This window comes from Bufo bufo, chromosome 1 (genome assembly GCF_905171765.1).
Source record: "Bufo bufo chromosome 1, aBufBuf1.1, whole genome shotgun sequence".
In the NCBI taxonomy this organism is placed as follows: Eukaryota; Metazoa; Chordata; class Amphibia; order Anura; family Bufonidae; genus Bufo; species Bufo bufo.
Window position 1 is genome coordinate 801,386,625 of NC_053389.1, and position 20,629 is coordinate 801,407,253.

The 20,629-nt window shown below is 46.3% G+C and overlaps 1 protein-coding gene across 1 annotated transcript in view; it reads left to right on the forward strand.

Moving 5' to 3' along the window:
- Window positions 1-1,147: 1,147 nt before the first annotated feature.
- The window catches only part of LOC120987262 (histidine N-acetyltransferase-like), a 44,016-nt gene continuing 24,534 nt past the window's right edge, over window positions 1,148-20,629 (forward strand). The window contains exons 1-2 of the mRNA XM_040415847.1: window positions 1,148-1,245; window positions 14,278-14,493. Of these exons, the coding sequence (XP_040271781.1) occupies window positions 14,281-14,493 (213 nt within the window). The 5' untranslated portion in view covers window positions 1,148-1,245; window positions 14,278-14,280. The remainder of the gene's footprint in view (window positions 1,246-14,277; window positions 14,494-20,629) is intronic.

Below are 20,629 nucleotides of genomic sequence, written 5' to 3' on the forward strand. Positions count from 1 at the left end.
AACTAGGGGGACGCCCCAGTTTAAAAACCCGACCACATTGTACCTAACCCTAATTGTATACCTGATACACAGAAGAATCGATACAAAATTGCTATATCGAATGGAAACAATTATACCTTCTTATTTAAGGAACTGCTACTAGGTCTTCACAAGACTTTCTTCACTAAACACCAACTACACAGGATTGTTATATATATTTTTTCTGTTTCCGGCACAATTATATCTTTTACAGGATATATATTTTTCACAGGACACTTATTTTTCACAGGATATCCACCTCAATTCATTCATAAGTGTATGATTTGTATTATTTGCACATATATTATACTTGCACATCTGTATGAAATGACCAAGAGCATTATATCCATTTAGACAGCCATTACAGGGAATATATAGTAATACAACTGTATACACAGATATACTGTCCCCAGTGTATTTCATGTTTTTTAAACAATTTATGTATTTTTATGTGTAATTTTTATGTACAATTTTATATATATTTTAGTATTATATAAAGCTACTACTTATAGACCTGCCAGCTGGTGAGTGCCTGTTTTTACTTTTATATTTCATACATTTTTGCTATATGGGATGAATAGGTGAATCATCCAAAAAACAGGAGCACCTTGACCATATTATCAGATACGGGTGAGCCACGATATATATACATCATCCTTATATATCTCTATCCCCCAGAAGGCACCACAGCAACTTTCTTTGCTATTGTGTCCTGCAATGGCCTCCCTATCCCAAGTGTGTATGAATGGCACTTTTAGGCAATACTATAATGTGGTGATTACTGTACTTTTGATCAGTGACATAGCCCCCCCTGTCTCAGCTGAATGAGTAGCAGGCTCACATTTACCATAGGCATTTATGGAGGATGTGATCTGTGAGCTAGATATAATATGCATTCACATAGTGAACGGCCTCAGTGGGGAGCGATCATGAGGCTATTTGTCTTTATTACATTTTGCTGAGATGAGCCCTGTGTTCTGTCCTACAGGATCGCCTCGATGTCTGCACACATATAGTTAAATGAAGGAAACAGCATAACTCAGCCTGCTGGGGACGCGCAGTCAGATCCCCATGGCAACAGGCACGCCCCCCCCATTCATCACGTCTGACACAGCAGGCAATCGCAGGCAAGCGAGCGCAGTAGTAGTAATTTACTCTGTAACCCGCCCCGGACTGCCCAGACATGACGACACAGATGGAAAAGGCGGCCGTGTATCCCTTTATAAGGTCAGTTGGTGCATTGTTACCTTGCCACTGCCGGAGAATGACTAAATGCCAAACCTAGATTTACTGCTTCCTGAGGAGGCCTATGAATATAGGCGAAATGCGTTGAAGCTATCTAGGGCAATTTAATGAGCAGGAGATAAGGGAATTGAAGTTAGGTCCGAGGTATCCTGAGGCTGGGGGTCGCTCTGTTCCCGACGGGTGCTCCGACATACAGCCAGCTAGCTATTCCCCGCCTGAAGACTAGGGCTGTTAGGGAAAGCTCTATTAGGCTAATGTATTAGATAGGAGACCGCAATATTCAGCAGAACCTCGCCTCATGAGATTGATAGCTGGGACCGTTATATTCCTCTCAGTGGTCTGAATCATTCACTACTATCTGACCTTTATTGAATTTTAATCTAAGACAAATAAAAGTTACTTTTTAATAAAAAAAAGGCATACTCAGCAATAACACTAGCACAATGGTGGCTGCAAAAGTCAATCGTGGTAATTAAGCAGGGCGTACAGAACGCGGTTTCAATCCGGAAGAACCAAATTATGTACACCTGGCCTGAGGGGAAAGCTGAGGATAGGGATACGATGCAGCAAGCAGAGGAGGCTCTATCTGGGCTGACTTTGTTGAAACAGGCCAGATCCACTAAACCTGGGCCTACTGAAACACAACCAGTACCCGAGGTAAGTGAGTCCCCAACTGTCACTTCCACCTCCACTACTGACAGGGTCGCTTCTCTCCCTCTCTCTCCCTCTCTCTCTCTCTCTCATCCCTCCCTCATCTCTCCAACCTTGAGACGATGCACCATGTTGAATCCAGCTTCTCTTCTTCCTGGTTTTGAGGACGATGAGAAGGGGGGTGGGAGTGGTTCAGAAAACAACAATCTTCAAACTTTTTACTAACCATTCTAACCTCTCAACTGTCAATCAATTTTTCGAACCTAGTTGGGAATCACGTCGAGAACCATCACGACTGCTTTTTCTTTGACGGTACTAGGGTCAGATTTTTGCAAAAAAAAAATCACGGCCGATCCATTGCCTGAATGTTCCGCTGTAGCCGTTTATTCCATCAGGGATTCCCCCAGGCAGCCCCACGGGTTATCACCCGATGTCCACCACCGGGTTCGGGAGTCTCTCCCGGACCCAGACTCAATAAGCAGTGCTCATTCTAGTCAACCAGGTGATTGGGTCATGCTAAAGAAACATCCGAGGATGGGACTAGAGCCGAGATATCTTGGGCCATTCCAGGTGCTGCTGATGACGCCAACCTCTCAGAAGTTCGAGGGATGAGACAACTGGATCCACACCAATCTCTGCAAGAAGATGCTCAACTACGTCAAAGAATGAAGAGTATCACTTTTGTTTATTTGTTTAGATTAATTTTTAGGGAGGGAAACGCACCTCAAACTAGCAAGGGCCACAAGGAGACATTTGTTGATAGAACATAACTGTCACGGCCTATGGTGTACGCTGTGACACTGTTGCCACACTTGCGGTGAGAGCATGCGGGGGCAGTGTCACGGCCTTCTGGGTGATTGCCGTGACATGGTTGCCACGCATGCTGTTGCCGGTGGTTACATGGTTTAGTATGCTTGTGTGTGCATTTCCCCTTTAAGTTGTAGCCTCCCTCTGTCTGGTGCTGTAAGGGTTAACTCCCTGACTGGGTGTGGTCACTTGGTTTATATCTTCTGTGGTTTCCTGGCTGGAGGCAGTTGTACTTTAGCTGTTGTTGGTGCTGAAGCTCTGCTCCAGTCCAGGGTGTTCCATCTGTCCAGTGAGGGCCACCCTTGTGGTCATCTATGTTATCCCGGTGTCTCTTTCCCTTCCTGTCCTTATTTGTATGGAGTGGGTTTTGTTCAGGGTGTTTGTTTGTCTAGTTTGGTGTTACATGTCTGGTGGTGTTTGGTGTCCAGCATGTTTACTAGACATTCCCCTGTCTCATGTTTTTGCAGCTATGGGTGTCTTGGGTTCTTGTGTGTTGCTCCCGGGGCTGGCGGCAGTCTTAGAGAGACATCCTTGCTCTGACGCTGTATCTTCTTACTTCCCCTTGTCCATGTCTCAGTGGTTTTGTCACTTGTGTTGTGTGCTGGCTGCATTCCTGTAGTGTACTGGCTGTGTGCTGGTTGGGAATGCTTGCTCGTAGCAACCTTGTGTGAACTGTGTCTGAGGTGGACTCAGTGTTCAGTGCGGTCTCTCTGAGCTGTATGGTTGCTGGTTTCTAGGTGGTTCCAGGGGCTGGCAGCAGTCTTTTAGAGACTTGCTTGCACTAACGCTGATTCTGTGCCCCCCCCCCCCCCGCCCTGTTGTTTTTTGGGTGTTCCTTTTAGCTTCCCCTTTTTTTGTTGGGGGGCTTTGAGGGGTGGGAGTGTCACGGCCTATGGTGTACGCTGTGACACTGTTGCCACACTTGCGGTTGCCCGCGGCAGCGTGTTGCTTTGAGAGCATGCGGGGGCAGTGTCACAGCCTTCTGGGTGATTGCCGTGACATGGTTGCTACGCATGCTGTTGCCGGTGGTTACATGGTTTAGTATGCTTGTGTGTGCACTTCCCCTTTAAGTTGTAGCCTACCTCTGTCTGGTGTTGTAAGGGTTAACTCCCTGACTGGGTGTGGTCACTTAGCTTATATCTTCTGTGGTTTCCTGGCTGGAGTCAGTTGTACTTCAGCTGTTGTTGGTGCTGGAGCTCTGCTCCAGTCCAGGGTGTTCCGTCTGTCCAGTGAGGGCCACCCTTGTGGTCATCTATGTTATCCCGGTGTCTCTTTCCCTTCCTGTCCTTATTTGTATGGAGTGGGTTTTGTTCAGGGTGTTTGTTTGTCTAGTTTGGTGTTACATGTCTGGTGGTGTTTGGTGTCCAGCATGTTTACTAGACATTCCCCTGTCCCATGTTTTTGCAGCTATGGGTGTCTTGGGTTCTTGTGTGTTGCTCCAGGGGCTGGCGGCAGTCTTAGAGAGACATCCTTGCTCTGACGCTGTATCTTCTTACTTCCCCTTGTCCATGTCTCGGTGGTTTTGTCACTTGTGTTGTGTGCTGGCTGCATTCCTGTGGTGTACTGGCTGTGTGCTGGTTGGGAATGCTTGCTCGTAGCAACCTTGTGTGAACTGTGTCTGAGGTGGACTCAGTGTTCAGTGCGGTCTCTCTGAGCTGTATGGTTGCTGGCTGCCTGGTTTCTAGGTGGTTCCAGGGGCTGGCAGCAGTCTTTTAGAGACTTGCTTGCACTGACGCTGATTCTGTGCCCCCCCCCCCCCCCCCGCCCTGTTGTTTTTTGGGTGTTCCTTTTAGTTTCCCCTTTTTTTGTTGGGGGGCTTTGAGGGGTGGGAGTGTCACGGCCTATGGTGTACGCTGTGACACTATTGCCACACTTGCGGTTGCCCGCGGCAGCGTGTTGCTTTGAGAGCATGCGGGGGCAGTGTCACAGCCTTCTGGGTGATTGCCGTGACATGGTTGCTACGCATGCTGTTGCCGGTGGTTACATGGTTTAGTATGCTTGTGTGTGCACTTCCCCTTTAAGTTGTAGCCTACCTCTGTCTGGTGTTGTAAGGGTTAACTCCCTGACTGGGTGTGGTCACTTAGCTTATATCTTCTGTGGTTTCCTGGCTGGAGTCAGTTGTACTTCAGCTGTTGTTGGTGCTGGAGCTCTGCTCCAGTCCAGGGTGTTCCATCTGTCCAGTGAGGGCCACCCTTGTGGTCATCTATGTTATCCCGGTGTCTCCTTCCCTTCCTGTCCTTATTTAAATTGTATGGAGTGGGTTTTGTTCATGTTTTTGCAGCTATGGGTGTCCTGGGTCCCTGTGTGGTTTGTGGTGTGTGCTGTGTCCTTAATGTTGGTGTGGACACCAGCACTTGTGCACGGGTTCCAGTCAGTGTGTCTGTGGCAGGTAAGTGTGTTACTAGTCTCGCTTACCTGCCATCTCCTTATGCTGTATGTGTTCCCCTCTCCTTGCAGCCTGGCCTCAGATAGAGACTCCCGTTCCTCCATTACTGGGATGAAAAGGTCGTCTCTTCCCTGCTCCTTGGTGAGGGATTACCAGGGCGACTTAGGGTTTCTAGGAATCCAGAGTATGAGTCGTCCTACCATTGGGGTCCGTTCATGCGGTGAGGAGTCAGGGAGAGGATTAGGGACGCTGTAGGAGGTGACCTGCCCCCCTATTACTCCTTTTGGCCAGGCTGATCCCCCTTTACCCTTTGACACCGCACGGTGGGGAGTTTCCCCCACTCCCCACCGTGACAATAACGATACATTCTTAGAGGGTAATATCAGCTATAGGTTTAATAGTAGTTCTGGCTCCTCGCTTGTTAATCCTGTACGGGTGACGGGCCTGCCCCTTTCTATTGTTACCCCTTTGGTGGCTATAAAATAAAAGTGAATAGACTGGGCAGGAGGAGGGGGAGTGCTCAACAGAAACTCAGGATGAAGATACCTTTGTCTGACTCCAGTTGAGTGTTACATTTCCTGACACAAAGGAGCTTGATACTTGTGCTTTTAAGCATGGGGGAAATTCTTTGTGGTTGGCGTACTTCGGCACAATTTTAGCGCAGCTTGGATATGGACATCTGATGAAAGCAAATCTCTACAACAATACTACATAGGGCAGTATACTATATATATACTACAGATGGCAGTATACTATATATATATATATATACATATATATACAGTCAGGTCCATAAATATTGGGACATCGACACAATTCTAACATTTTTGGCTCTATACACCACCACAATGAATTTGAAATGAAATGAACAAGACGTACTTTACTAAAGACAGACAGACTGTCAGCTTTAATTTGAGGGTATTTACATCCAAATCAGGTGAACGGTGCAGGAATTACAACAGTTTGCATATGTGTCTCCAACTTGTTAAGGGATCAAAAGTAATGGGACAATTGGCTTCTCAGCTGTTCCATGGCCAGGTGTGTGTTATTGCCTCATTATCCCAATTACAATGAGCAGATAAAAGGTCCAGAGTTCATTTCAAGTGGTCTATTTGCATTTGGAATCTGTTGCTGTCAACTCTCAAGATGAGATCCAAAGAGCTGTCACTATCAGTGAAGCAAGCCATCATTAGGCCGAAAAAACAAAACAAACCCATCAGAGAGATTGCAAAAATATTAGGCGTGGCTAAAACAACTGTTTGGAACATTCTTAAAAAGAAGGAACGCACCGGTGAGCTCAGCAACACCAAAAGACCCGAAAGACCACGGAAAACAACTGTGGGGGATAACCGAAGAATTCTTTCCCTGGTGAGGAAAACACCCTTCACAACAGTTGTCCAGATCAAGAACACTCTCCAGGAGGTAGGTGTATGTGTGTCAACGTCAACAATCAAGAGAAGACTTCACCAGAGTGAATACAGAGGGTTCACCACAAGATGTAAACCATTGGTGAGCCTCAAAAACAGGAAGGCCAGATTAGAGTTTGCCAAACGGCATCTAAAAAAGCCTTCACAGTTCTGGAGCAACATCCTATGGACAGATGAGACCAAGATCAACTTGTACCAGAGTGATGGGAAGAGAAGAGTATGGAGAAGGAAAGGAACTGTTCATGTTTCTAAGCATACCACCTCATCAGTGAAGCATGGTGGTGGTAGTGTCATGGCGTGGGCATGTATGGCTGCCAATGGAACTGGTTCTCTTGTATTTATTGATGATGTGACTGCTGACAAAAGCAGCAGGATGAATTCTGAAGTGTTTCGGGCAATATTATCTGCTCATATTCAGCCAAATGCTTCAGAACTCATTGGATGGCGCTTCACAGTGCAGATGGACAATGACCCAAAGCATACTGCAAAAGCAACCAAAGAGTTTTTTTTAGGGAAAGAAGTGGAATGTTATGCAATGGCCAAGTCAATCACCTGACCTGAATCCGATTGAGCATGCATTTCACTTGCTGAAGACAAAACTGAAGGGAAAATGCCCCAAGAACAAGCAAGAACTGAAGACAGTTGTAGTAGAGGCCTGGCAGAGCATCACCAGGGATGAAACCCAGCGTCTGGTGATGTCTATGCGTTCCAGACTTCAGGCTGTAATTGACTGCAAAGGATTTGCAACCAAGTATTAAAAAGTGAAAGTTTGATTTATGATTATTATTCTGTCCCATTACTTTTGGTTCCTTAACAAGTGGGAGACACATATGCAAACTGTCCACCAATGCTTTTAATACTGGGGAGGGAGGGGCCGCACTGGCCACTGATGCTTTTAATAATGGGGAGAGAGGGGGGTCTGGCCCCTGCTGCCTGGCAGCACCCGATCAGGGGGCTGAGATCCGCACAATTAACCCCTCAGGTGCGGCACCTGAGGGGTTAATTGTGCGGATCACAGCCCCCTGTAAGAGATCGGGTGCTTCCAGGCAGCAGGGGGCAGTTATGTACACAGTTCTTAGTATATTCTAACTTGGAGCGTCCCCATCACTATGGGAACGCCTCTGTGTTAGAATATACTGTCGGATCTGAGTTTTCACGATCTAACTCAAATCCGATGGTATATTCTAACATAGAGGCGTTCCCATGGTGATGGGGACGCTTCAAGTTAAAATATACCATCGGATTGGAGAAAACTCCGATCCAATGGTATATTAATAGGGACTCCTGACTTTACATTGAAAGCCAATGGGGGACGGATCCGTTTACAATTGCACCAATATTGTGTCAATGTAAACGGATCCGTCCCCATTGACTTACACCGCCAGGCGGACACCAAAACGCTGCAAGCAGAGTTTTGGTGTCCTCCTCCAGAGCGCAATGGAGGCGGAACGGAGCCAAACTGATGCATTCTGAATGGATCCGCATCTATTCAGAATGCATTGGGGCTAAACTGGAGCCTTGAAACGGATCTCACAGCCGGACCCTGAAACGCCAGTGTGAAAGTAGCCTTAGTGAAGTGCGCATGCGCGGCGCACAAACCAATCAGCACACACTCCACACAAACACAGCAGGGACCACCCAATGCACCGCGCCACTGGCCAATAAAAACACGGCGCATCACATGCAGCCCGGACAGCCTACAGCAGCGCGGCCGTCCAATCAAAGTCGCCGCCCCGACCGCCCACAATTGCGCCAGCCAATAAACACACGGCGCACCACACGCTGTACGGACCGCCCACAGCATGGAGCCGTCCAATCACACCATCCCCACAACTGTGCCGCTGGCCAATAACCGCCTCTTATGGTGTGTGGTGTCAGTTGGAGCAGAGTGCATAAGAAGCGCCGCCATTACATGCACAGTGACAGAAATTGCTCTCAGATACACACTGCAGCTGCTACAAGCAGTATTAGCCAGCACCACCAATCAGTGCCAGCAATAATTGCCACCAGTCACAGTAACAGCAGTCAGTGCCAGCCCTATCAGCCACCAGTGACAGTAGTCTCAGCACCACCAGATAGTGCCAGCTCTATCAGCCACCAGTCACAGTGCCCGCCGTCAGTGCGAGCTGTATCAGCCACCAGTCACAGTGCCAGTGGTCTCAGCACCACCAGTCAGTGCCAGCAGTCAGTGCCAGCCGTATCACCAACCAGTCACAGTGACAGCAGTCTCAGCATCAACAGTCAGTGCCAAGTGTATTAGCCACCAGTCACAGTGACAGTGGTTTCTGCACCACCAGTTAGTGCCAGCTCTATCAGCCACCAGTCACAGTGACAGTGGTTTCTGCACCACCAGTTAGTGCCAGCTCTATCAGCCACCAGTGACAGTGCCCGCCGTATTAGCACCACCAATCAGTGCCAGCTCTATCAGCCACCAGTCACAGTGCCAGTGGTCTCAGCACCACCAGTCAGTGCCAGCGGTATCAGCCACCAGTCACAGTGCCAGCAGTCTCAGCACCACGTGGCACTGCCAGTCGTCTCAGCCACCAGTCAGCGCCAGCTGTTTCAGCTATCAGCTGCAGTCTCAGCACCACCAGTCAGTGCCAGCAGTTCGTGCCAACCATCTCAGGCACCAGTCACAGTGCCCACAGTCTCAGCACCACCAGTCAGTCCTAGCAGTCAGTGCCAGCTGTATCAGCCACCAGTCACAGTGCCAGTGGTCTCAGCACCACCAGTCAGTGCCAGCCATATCAGCCACCAGTCACAGTGACAGCAGTCTCAGCACCACCAGTCAGTGCCAAGCGTATTAGCCACCAGTCACAGTGACAGTGGTTTCAGCACTACCAGTTAGTGCCAGCTCTATCAGCCACCAGTCACAGTGCCAGTGGTCTCAGCACCACCAGTCAGTGACAGCTGTATCAGTCACCAGTCACAGTGCAAGTGGTCTCAGCACCACCAGTCAGTGGCAGTCATATCAGCCTCCAGTCACAGTGACAGCAGTCTCAACCAAAAGTCAGTGCCAGTGACGCATATTACAGCTACGTATAAGTCAGTATTACAGTAAGAGAAAATATTCTAAAATTATAAAAGTACAAGCCTATATTACTTGGAATTTTTACTAACAACATGCCACCCAAAAAAAAGGACACATCAAGTAGGACAAAAGACACAGACAATGAAACCCTACATAACCAAATTCTCCTGGAGAAACAGTCAAGTCAGCAAGTAAAAATCAAAAAAAGAAAGGCTGAAAAACAAAGAAAAAAATGAGCAAATAGATCAATTCAAGAAAAAGAAGATGAGTGTCACAAAAACGCTAAAAGAGAAAGATTCAGAAGAGCAAATAGATCTATAGAAGAACAGGAAAATCAGCGTAAAAAACAATCTCTAAGAGAAAGACAAAGACGAGCAAATAGATCTATTGAAGAAAAGGAAAATGAGCGTCTGAAAAATGTGAAAGCACACAGAGCTAGGAGAGCAACACTACGTCAGCAACAAGCAATAAAAAGAGGCAGGATAACAGATCTACAAACAGACACAACACATTTATCAACAGCCACACAGGAGAGGATAAATGATATAAGAGAAAGACAAAAACGTAAGAGACATGCTGAAAGAGAAAAAGCTAGGAGAGCAAGTCTTACATCAGAAGAACGACAATTACAATGTTTGCGGCAAGCACAATTAGGCTACTTTCACACTTGCGTTCGGGGCTCCGCTTGTGAGTTCCGTTTGAAGGCTCTCACAAGCGGCCCCGAACGGATCCGTCCAGCCCTAATGCATTCTGAGTGGATGCAGATCCGCTCAGAATGCCTCAGTCTGGCTCCTCTTGGCCTCCGTTCCGCTCAGCAGGCGGACACCTGAACGCAGCTTGCAGCGTTTTGGTGTCCGCCTGGCCGTGCGGAGGCAAACGGATCCGTCCAGACTTACAATGTAAGTCAATGGGGACGGATCCGTTTGAAGTTGACACAATATGGCTCAATTTTCAAACGGATCCGTCCCCCATTGACTTTCAATGTAAAGTCAAAACGGATCCGTTTGAATTATCATGAACAAAAAAAAAAAAAAAATTTTTTTTTTCTTTTTTTTTTCATGGTAATGCAAACGGATCCGTTCTGAACGGATCTAAGCGTTTGCATTATAGGTGCGGATCCGTCTGTGCAGATACCAGACGGATCCGCACCTAACGCAGGTGTGAAAGTAGCCTAACAGAGACTGGCCCGAAGTAAACGAGTGTAAAATAACGAATCCCGGGCAACAATAGAAAGAATGGCAATGATAAATGATATAGTTAATATTAATGAGGGTAACATTATACCCCACACATGTGGAGATTTAAATCAGATATGCAATTTTTGTCAAGCAAAACATTTTGAAGGAGAAAGACCATCTGATCAAAAATTTACAGTGTTGCTCAAAAGGAAAAGTAAATCTTCAACCAATTCGAACAAATCCGTTTATACAGCAGCTCATGATGGGTCAGCATCATTACAGCAAAAATTTCATGCAAAATATAGGTCAATAAATAGTGCTCTAGCATTTGCATCTATGGGAGCTAACATTAGTCCGCCTTCTGGCTATGGGCCATACTGTTTTCGAATCCATGGTTGGATTTGTCACAGAGCAGGAACACTGCATCCTCAACAGGGTGAAAACAGACAGTTTGCACAATTCTACATTTTAGATCCCTCTGAAGCTGCAGAACAAAGAATGCAAATTTCTGCCAACTCAGGAATAAATACAGAGCTTATGCAAACATTAACTACATTTATGGCACAATTCAATCCTTATGGCCTGCAAAATGTTGTACCAAGTTGAAAAAGAATATGAAGAGAATGCCGCCAAAAATGACAATGTTATTAAAGTGGGGTGGCGTCTGGAATGACGCTGGTGCTGGGGAAAACGTTGACTGATTGGGAGAGAGTCCAGAATAGCTGCCGGGATTTGTGTAAAGTGAAAGAATGGGTTCGGAGCAAGATCTGGCCTCGGCCAGAAGAAAGAGCCCGTCTGACCCCAGAGGATCAGAAGTTGTTAAGGCAGTGGGACAAGCTGACAATTACCCAAGGCCTCCTGTGCCAGATCATATACTTACAGTCAGAGCTGCAGTACCGGCAACAGATTGTCATTCCTATGTCGTTGGGACCGGAGGCCACCAGGGAAGCTCATGAAAAGGGAGCTCATTTTGGGAGCGACAAAATGTTCAAGTGGCTCCAATGGCTGGTATACTGTCCAGATCTGGCCAACATGGTGGCCGTGGCATGTCTTAAGTGTCGATCCTGTGGGTTGAGTAAGAGTACTGAACAGCGGGCTCCTGTGCAGACCATCTGCACCTCAGCACCCCTAGAACTTCTGATGATCGATTATGTACAGATCGGGTACTCTACAGTACCTCGGGACACTCATACTGTCTAGTCATGACAGATCACTTTGCCAAGTATGCAGTGGCTGTGCCTACCAGAGACCAAACCGCAGAGTCGGCCGCCGAAGCTGTCTGTAAACACTTTATACAGGTGTTCGGGTGTCCACGGAGGATACACTCTGACCAGGGAGCATGCTTTCAGGGCACTCTAATGAGTGAACTGTACCAACTGTATGGGATTGAACGCTCCCGCACCACTCCTTATCACCCACAAGGAAACGGGGCATGAGAAGGCTTCAATCGCACCTTGCTTTAGATGCTGCGGACTCTGGAAGACAGTCAAAAAGCCCAGTGGCCCATGTACCTACCTGAGTTGATGTGGGCCTATAACAGAGTACACAGTACCACCGGGTACTCTCCACATATGCTCATGTTTGGACGAGCCGGACGGGAGATTGAAGATCTCAACATGCCCAACCCGATCGAGCCCCCACCGAGAAGTACCACCGCATGGGTGCAGGAGCACCGCCGCTGGCTGAGAGCGGTCCACAAGGTTGTGGGGGAGCGCCTGGGACAGGTAGTACACCCTAACCCAAGACCAGTGCAGAAAGATGGGTATGTCCCGGGTGATCGGATTATGGTCAAAGCCAAACAGCCATCTGGGAAGTTCGATGGATGGTGGGAGGCATTTCCATACACGGTGAAGAGAAGGGTAGACCCCGCTATTCCGGTCTATGAGGTAGAGCAAGTAGGGACAGGAGGGCCCTCACGGAACTTACACCGAGTATGCCTCCGAGTATGGAGGAAAGTCCCTCAGATGAGGAAGAGGAGGAATGGTGGGTTGTCCCTGCCCAGATGTCCACAGAGGTGCAATGCTGATCAGTCAACAGCTCCTCTCTTGTCAAATATGCCTGATGTCCACAGTACTTCTGAAACCTTCAATCTGAGAAGGTCAGCGAGGCCCAATGGTGTGCTTCCACAGCGCTATGCCCAGGAAGAGTTTGTATGGGGAGAGTTGCCGAGGACGACAACTTCAAGTGGGGTGGCATGTGAGATTGTGGATAAACTCTGCCTGTATAATGTTTATGTTTAAATTGTATTGGAGCTGTCATTTGGCATTCCGGGCACTAGAGGCCACTGTTTTGCAGCACAGTCAGCACACTCTGGGATCTGCATATGCAAAGCAGATGATGACTCATGCAAGCTGCTTCTGAAAATCAGGATGTCTGAGCTGATCTGACAAGGTGGAATGATTGTGCTGTGAGGGACTGAATCCGATTCCATCCTGGCTTGCGGATGTCCGGCAGTGAATGGACACTCAAAGGAAGGAGAGTATCTGTTTTCCCCTGTCTGGATCCAGCTCTTTGAAAGAGAGGTTGTCCCAGGAAGACCAGTTCCAGTGTATGGACAGAAAGCCTTATCATCAAGCAAGGCCACACGGTTGCTGAGAGCTTGGTGGCCATCCCGTGTAAGCGGCATCCTAGGGCCCAGAATGGACACAGGTCAGTACACCTGATTACCAATTGTACTATACTGTTTGGCGCCTAAAGTAGCAGAGACTAGCCTAGGCCTTGTATTAGCTAGTTAGTTAGGGTTATAGCTTTGGTAGGCCTTATTGTACTAGACTTCAGCTCAGTAATTGACTTGCAGGCTCTGCTGCATCTGCCACCGGTTAGGTGTGTCCTCTATAGCGGCACAGCATGACTTGTAGGCTCTGCTGTGTGCGCCAACGGGCTAGGTCTGTCACTCGGACAGGGATGGTGACTGTGGGCCTGGGGTATTACTTATTATGCTTGTACTTGTGTTATTACTGTTTCCAAAGTAAAGTTTCTGTTCTTGCATATAAAGCTGGTGTCAGTGTCGCTTTCCTTGTCTGTGACTTCACTGTATCCTGGGGAGCCCAACCCGGTACACGGCTTACAAGACAGCCACAGCAAAAAGGATACAACACAGAGTTGTGATAGGGAGAGAGAGTTACAGCAAATTGGACACATCCACTGAGCTCTGAAAGAGAGATAGCTGCAGCAGAAAGGATACACCTATGAGCTGTAATAGGGAGACAGATGCAGCAAAAAGAATATGACCCTGAGCTGTAATAGGGAGAAAGCTGCAGTATAAAGGAGTCATCCCCCTGAGCTGCGATAGTGAGAGAGATGCACTATCTTTGCACTATCCAACCTGTAATAAAACCTCTGCTTTGATTTGGTTTGATTGAAGTTTTGCACATTTGGACCCTCTAAGTAAATAACCCTAAAGTCTTTTAATAAATAACCATTATGAATCCTGCATGCTATATGTTTTAAACAACTCTGTTCTCATAGACACAGGGTGTGTCATACTTGGTGAACTTTGCCTGGTTTCATAACCTTCTTCTTCTCTTCTTTCAGCAGATGCACTCAACTGGATTGTGCATTGACACCATGTCGGTTGAGACATCTGTTCCACAAATTGATTTTGTACCTGCAGCAGCTGAAGACTATGAAGAAGTGATGTCCATCTCTGGTGGGATATACAACGGAACGGACTATCTGCCTTTCAGGTACCATAAATGGCTGGAGGAACGCCAGAGAAGAATGTTTCTTGGCAAGTGTGAAGGGAAAGTGGTGAGTAAAAGGAAATATATTCTTGGTGCCTGAAGAAGGAACATTTATAAAAAATATATATATATCAATAGGGAGAAGGAAATAAGGCACCAATGGCCGACAAAGGTTTGAGTACATTAAAATACCAAATGACTCATCCTTCCCCCAAAACTGAAAGTGAGGATCCCCATACATATAAGGCTACTTTCACACTTGCGTTAGGAGCGGATCCGTCTGGTGTCTGCACAGACGGATCCGCTCCTATGATGCAAACGCTTGCATCCGTTCAGAACGGATCCGTTTGCATAACCATGAACAAAAAAAAAAAAAAAAAAATTTTTTTTTTTTTTTTGTTCATGATAATGCAAACGGATCCGTTTTGACTTTACATTGAAAGTCAATGGGGGACGGATCCGTTTGAAAATTGAGCCATACTGTGTCATCTTCAAACGGATCCGTCCCCATTGACTTACATTGTAAGTCTGGACGGATCCGTTTGCCTCCGTACGGCCAGGCGGACACCCGAACGCTGCAAGCAGCGTTCAGGTGTCCGCCTGCTGAGCGGAGCGGAGGACAAACGGAGCCAAACTGATGCATTCTGAGCGGATCCGCCTCCACTGAGAATGCATTAGGGCTGGACGGATCCGTTCGGGGCCGCTTGTGAGCCCCTTCAAACGGAGCTCACAAGCGGAGCCCCGAACGCTAGTGTGAAAGTAGCCTTAGAGATAGAGATGAGTGAATCGAAGTTGATAAAGTGGAATTTGATCCGAATTTTGGACCAAAATTTCACTTTTGTTTTTCCTAAAATGGCTGCTGCACGTGTTAGGACATGGAGCAAAGAACTCTGGGAACGAGGGATCACCCACAATGCCATACATGCAGCCAATCAGCAGCCAGCCAGCCAGCCCTGTGATGTTACAGCACTATAAATAGCCTCAGCCATCTTGAATTCTGCCATTTTCCAGTGCTCTTAGTGCAGGGAGAGACGTCAGCAAGTGCTAGGGACAGTGCTAGGAAAGACTTTATTGTGCCGGAAAAAAACGATATACAAGTTCAGGGAAAGATTATTCAAGGTGTAGGGAAAGGATATGGAGGAATCATTCCACAGCATTTATGTAAAACAGTAGGGGAGATGACAGCCTGAGTAATAGGAGCAATTCTATTACACCTTGCTGCATTTATTGGGGATCTAATTTGCAGTTTTACTGCTGGTTTTAGGTTTGCATTATATGATATATCCTTGGTTGTTATTGGGGTGCAAGTTCTGTGTGATACAGCCATTTACGGGGTGTATTAATAGGAAATATATGTACGTCATATTAACCGTTCTGCGGTGCATTTAAATTGTTCTATAGACAAATCTAGCTAAGGCTACTTTCACACCTGCGTTAGGTGCGGATCCGTCTGGTATCTGCACAGACAGATCTGCACCTATAATGCAAACGATTGTATCCGTTCAGAATAGATCAGTTTGCATTATGAAGAACAAAGTCAAAACGGATCCGTCCTGACTTACATTAAAAGTCAATGGGGGATGGGGGGCGGAGCTAGCGCCTGAAGCTGATGGTTGCCTGAGGCTGCAGCTCCGTACTAAATATCACCCTTACAGCTCTTATAATTAGCCCCCAGACATAAAAATGGTCAAGATCGGTGGCTCAAAGGCTGGAGAATCCTCGGATTCGAACAGACAGGTGGCAAACAAAGGTGACATGGATAAATTTGTCAAGAAAGCCGCCGCTGCATTTGTAGCCCGAGACAACAAAATGGCGCCGGTTTCACCACGCGCCGCCGGCTTTACAAAGAGAGACAAGGAGTCATCGCCGGAGGTAGAAGACCCAGCAGACAACCTCCCGATCTCCAGATCCTACCTCAAAGAAGCACTGTCGGCGACCCTTGCGTCTGCACTGGAACCCCTGAGCACAGACCTCTCTGCCATCAAACAAGATGTCCGACATATCGGGAGGACAGTAGAGGTACTAGAAGAATCGCATGCGGTCTTGGTGAATCACCAGATCCAAGTTGCTGGCCGACTATCCTCAGTTCAAAGCAATCTATACGCATTATACTGCGCAGTGGAGGATCAAGAAAACCGCGGAAGACGCAACAACTTGCGTTTTCGCGGTATCCCAGAATCGGTCACCGCAAGCGATATCCCGCAGACAATCATCCAAATCTGCCTTTCCTTACTGGGCCCGGATTCTGCACATGAGGTAATCCTGGAAAGGGCACATAGAGCCCTCCGACCTAAACCAGCACCAACGGCCCCCCCCAGGGACATCATATGCAAATTTCTAAGCTTCCAAGTAAAGGAAGCTATCCTCTCCAAAGCGCGATCCACCAGAGATCCAACCTGGGATGGTTTCGATATCTCTATTTTCCAGGATCTGGCCCAGACCACTTTGAGAAAGAGAAGAATTCTGAAGCCTTTGACGGACTGGCTCAGAACACATAATATTCAATACAGATGGTCCTTCCCCTTCGGTCTGTCCTTTTTTCATGATGGCCGCAGGATGAATATCACCTCCCACACGGACTTGGACCAAGTCTATGTTCAGCTTAACATAGCCCCCCTAGGAATCCAAAATTGGGACGTAATCCAGGACCTTTCACTCCTCCCGGATCTTCAGGTTCCTATTCCGTGGGAGAAGCAACGTACCCCCAAGAACGCCAGAACCAGAAGAGATCCTTCATTTTCCACTCCGAGGAGGCTAACCATGGGGGATTGAGAATATTATCTGCTCATCCTAGCACTTATCATGGTATCATACCACTCACCTGATCAGCAGTATTTGTAAGATGCATGATAATCTTTCTCATAACTCTTTCACCCATCTCCTTACTCATTTACCTCTGTATATCTCTCCTCTGTCCCCCCATATATGCGCTCTTTCACACCTATTCATCACAATAGGTCTGACCATTCCCGTTCTATTCTCAATTGCTATATTCTTGTCTGGTCATACATCCTGGCATAGGGTGATGACTACAGTCACTATATATCCCCCCTTACACCTTCACAATGGAATTCAAAGTGTTATTGCTGAATTGCATTATTATGTGGTTTCCCCTTCTCTCATACTTTATGAGGTTTTGTTTTATGTTTCCGTTTTGTGGATGTCTCCATACATTTATTATTTTTTTATACCTGCCAAATTGCTATGTTCACACATCTAAACTGCTTTACAGTGTTCATACAATGTTGAGGCCTAGTTGGTATGTCTTCCATATAAGGAGCCAGGGTCTTCAGTGGCCCCACACACAAACTGTTGCGAAATGGCTGATTTAACAGTTGCGTCCTTTAATGTTAAAGGTTTTAATGCCCCCTCCAAGAGGTGTCAAATTTTCTCTCTACTCAAGAAAAAAGACGCCGCTATATTATTTCTTCAAGAGACCCATTTTAAATTTAACCGTTATCCTGATCTATCTCGCTCTAGTTTCCCTGTGTGGTTCCACTGCGGCTCAGGCTCCTCCTCTTCCAAGGGAGTCAGTATTGGTTTCAGCAAGAATACAGTTTTCCAATACTCCTCGCATATTCAAGACGCAGAAGGAAGATATTTAATGTTAAAAGGTTCTATAGCGAATCGTATATACACATTAATTAATATTTACGCCCCCAATGTCAATCAGGCATCTTGGTTTGACTCTATCTGCCCGATTATAGAGAGTCTTTCCAGGAAGGCATTGTTGTCATGGGAGGGGACTTTAATGTTGCCTTGAATCCCATCCTAGACTCTTCAACAAAAAAGTCTGCCCTCTCTCAAAAGAAACTTAACTCCATAAATAAAATATTTCACGATTCGAACCTGGTTGATACATGGAGAATTTTTAACCCCTTTGAAAGGGATTTTACCTTCTTTTCTAACGTCCATGGCTCATACCAGAGGCTAGATTATCTATTTATTTCCAAATCTCACCTCCAATTATGCTCCAAAACCCGTATAGATTCCATTTTACTATCCGACCATTCCCCTATTTTTATTACGATCTCCACCCCCCTAGTAACACCCAAAACTATTAATTGGAGATTGAACGAACAATTAATTTCCTCAAAAGAAAATAAAGCCAAAATTCAGAATTCCCTCAATGAATTCTTCTCCCTAAATGCCCTCTCTGACACCTCTCCTCACGTTCTCTGGGACACTCATAAGGCCTTCATAAGAGGTCAACTCATTAGCCTTGGGGCCTACCATAAAAAACTAAAGAAGGCCAGAATCGACAACCTCTTATCGGAAATTAGTAAACTGGAGGCAATTCATAAAAAATCTCTGTCGGAATCTCACCTCTTTAAACTCAATACCCTCCGTTCTGATCTAAAAAATATCCTTAATTCAATCTCAGCTAAATACCTTCTTAACTCTCAGTTTAAGTTTTTTGCCCACGGCGATAAAGCGTCCAAATTCGTCATGAACAGGTTAAAAAAGAGGAGGAACCACAACTACATATGCAAAATTCATAATAATAAAGGAGAAGTAGTCACGACTTCCAGAGAAATAGTCTCCCAATTTCAATCCTTCTACCAATCCCTTTATAACCTACCCCAACCCTCTACCTTAGACAACGGTCTCCCAGTTAATGAAGCTATTAACAAATTCCTGGACTCACTCTCTCTCCCGAAACTCGACTCTTCTACTAAAAAGATACTAGAATCCCCTTTTTCCATGGATGAACTGAAGACGGCTATTAAATTGCTCCAAAAAAACAAAGCCCCAGGACCTGATGGCCTCACTGCCCATTACTATACTACTTTTAGCGAAGTCATAGCCCCTTTCCTGTTAAAAGTATGTAACCAATCACTTAAAGGCACCCCTCTCTCAGTAGATATGACAAGAGCCCTTATAACCATTATCCCTAAAGAAGGTAAGGACCCAGCTCACTGTGCTAATTATCGCCCCATTTCCTTGCTTAACCTAGATTTAAAAATCCTGGCCAAATTGTTAGCGAATCGCCTATCCCCTATTCTCCCGTCTTTAATACACAAAGACCAAACAGGATTTGTGATTGGCAGGGAAGGCAAAGACAATTCTGTCAGAGTTCTCAACGCCATTCACCACGCCACCAAGCTATCTCACCCCCTAGTCCTTCTCAGCACCGACGCCGAAAAAGCGTTTGACAGGATTAGTTGGGATTTTTTACGCCTTACGCTGTCTAAATTTGGCTTTCCAACACCTTATATTGACGCAGTCTTTTCCATGTATTCCAACGCCTTGGCGTCGGTGCTGGTGAATGAAACTACCTCCCCCCCTTTCTCCATTAGAAATGGCACGCGCCAAGGGTGTCCACTTTCCCCTCTGGTTTTCGTACTTTCTATGGAACCACTCCTTCAAGCCTTCCGTCAAAATGACGAAATTAGAGGTATTAAGCTTGGAGACCACGAACACAAAATCGCAGCATTTGCGGACGACCTGCTTCTCCTAACTTCCAACCCTAAGACATCCCTCCCCTTAATTTATGACATCTTCGAAAAAATTAGCCCCCTTTCGAATCTTAAAATAAATATGAAGAAATCTCACATTCTAAGCTTAGGTCTAAACTCCCGTAATAAAGCCGACTTAGCAGCTCATTCACCATTTAATTGGGATACCCCTCACATCACTTATCTAGGCATTAAAATAAGCACTGACCTTTCCAAATTATTTCAACTCAACTTCCTCCCTATGTTTAAATCCTTGCAAGATCAATTAAACAACCTCCACCCTCAAACATTATCCTGGTTTGGCCGGAAAAATATATTTACCTCACTAGTCCTCCCCAAACTTAACTATTTACAACAAGTCCTCCCTCTCCCAATACCAAAATCCTTTTTTCAAGCCTTAGACAAGGAAATCAGATCATTCATATGGAGCCGCAAGAAAGCTCGCATTAGTTTCTCTACTTTACAGAACCCCAAATTCTCCGGGGGTATCAACCTCCCAAACCCCTCACTATATAATTCAGCTACATTATTAACCAGAGTGGTAGATTGGTTCAGAGATCCTACCTATAAATCCTGGCCTAGAATGGAGGCTGCAATGGCCAAAACCTCTTTCAGAACCCTCTTGATTCTACCTCAACAGGACCGAACCAAGTTTAAATCCACCAGTCCATCTATTACTGCTACTCTTGAAGCCTGGAATAAATTCCAAAACTCGGATCATGGGATCCCTTTGCCCTCCCCCCC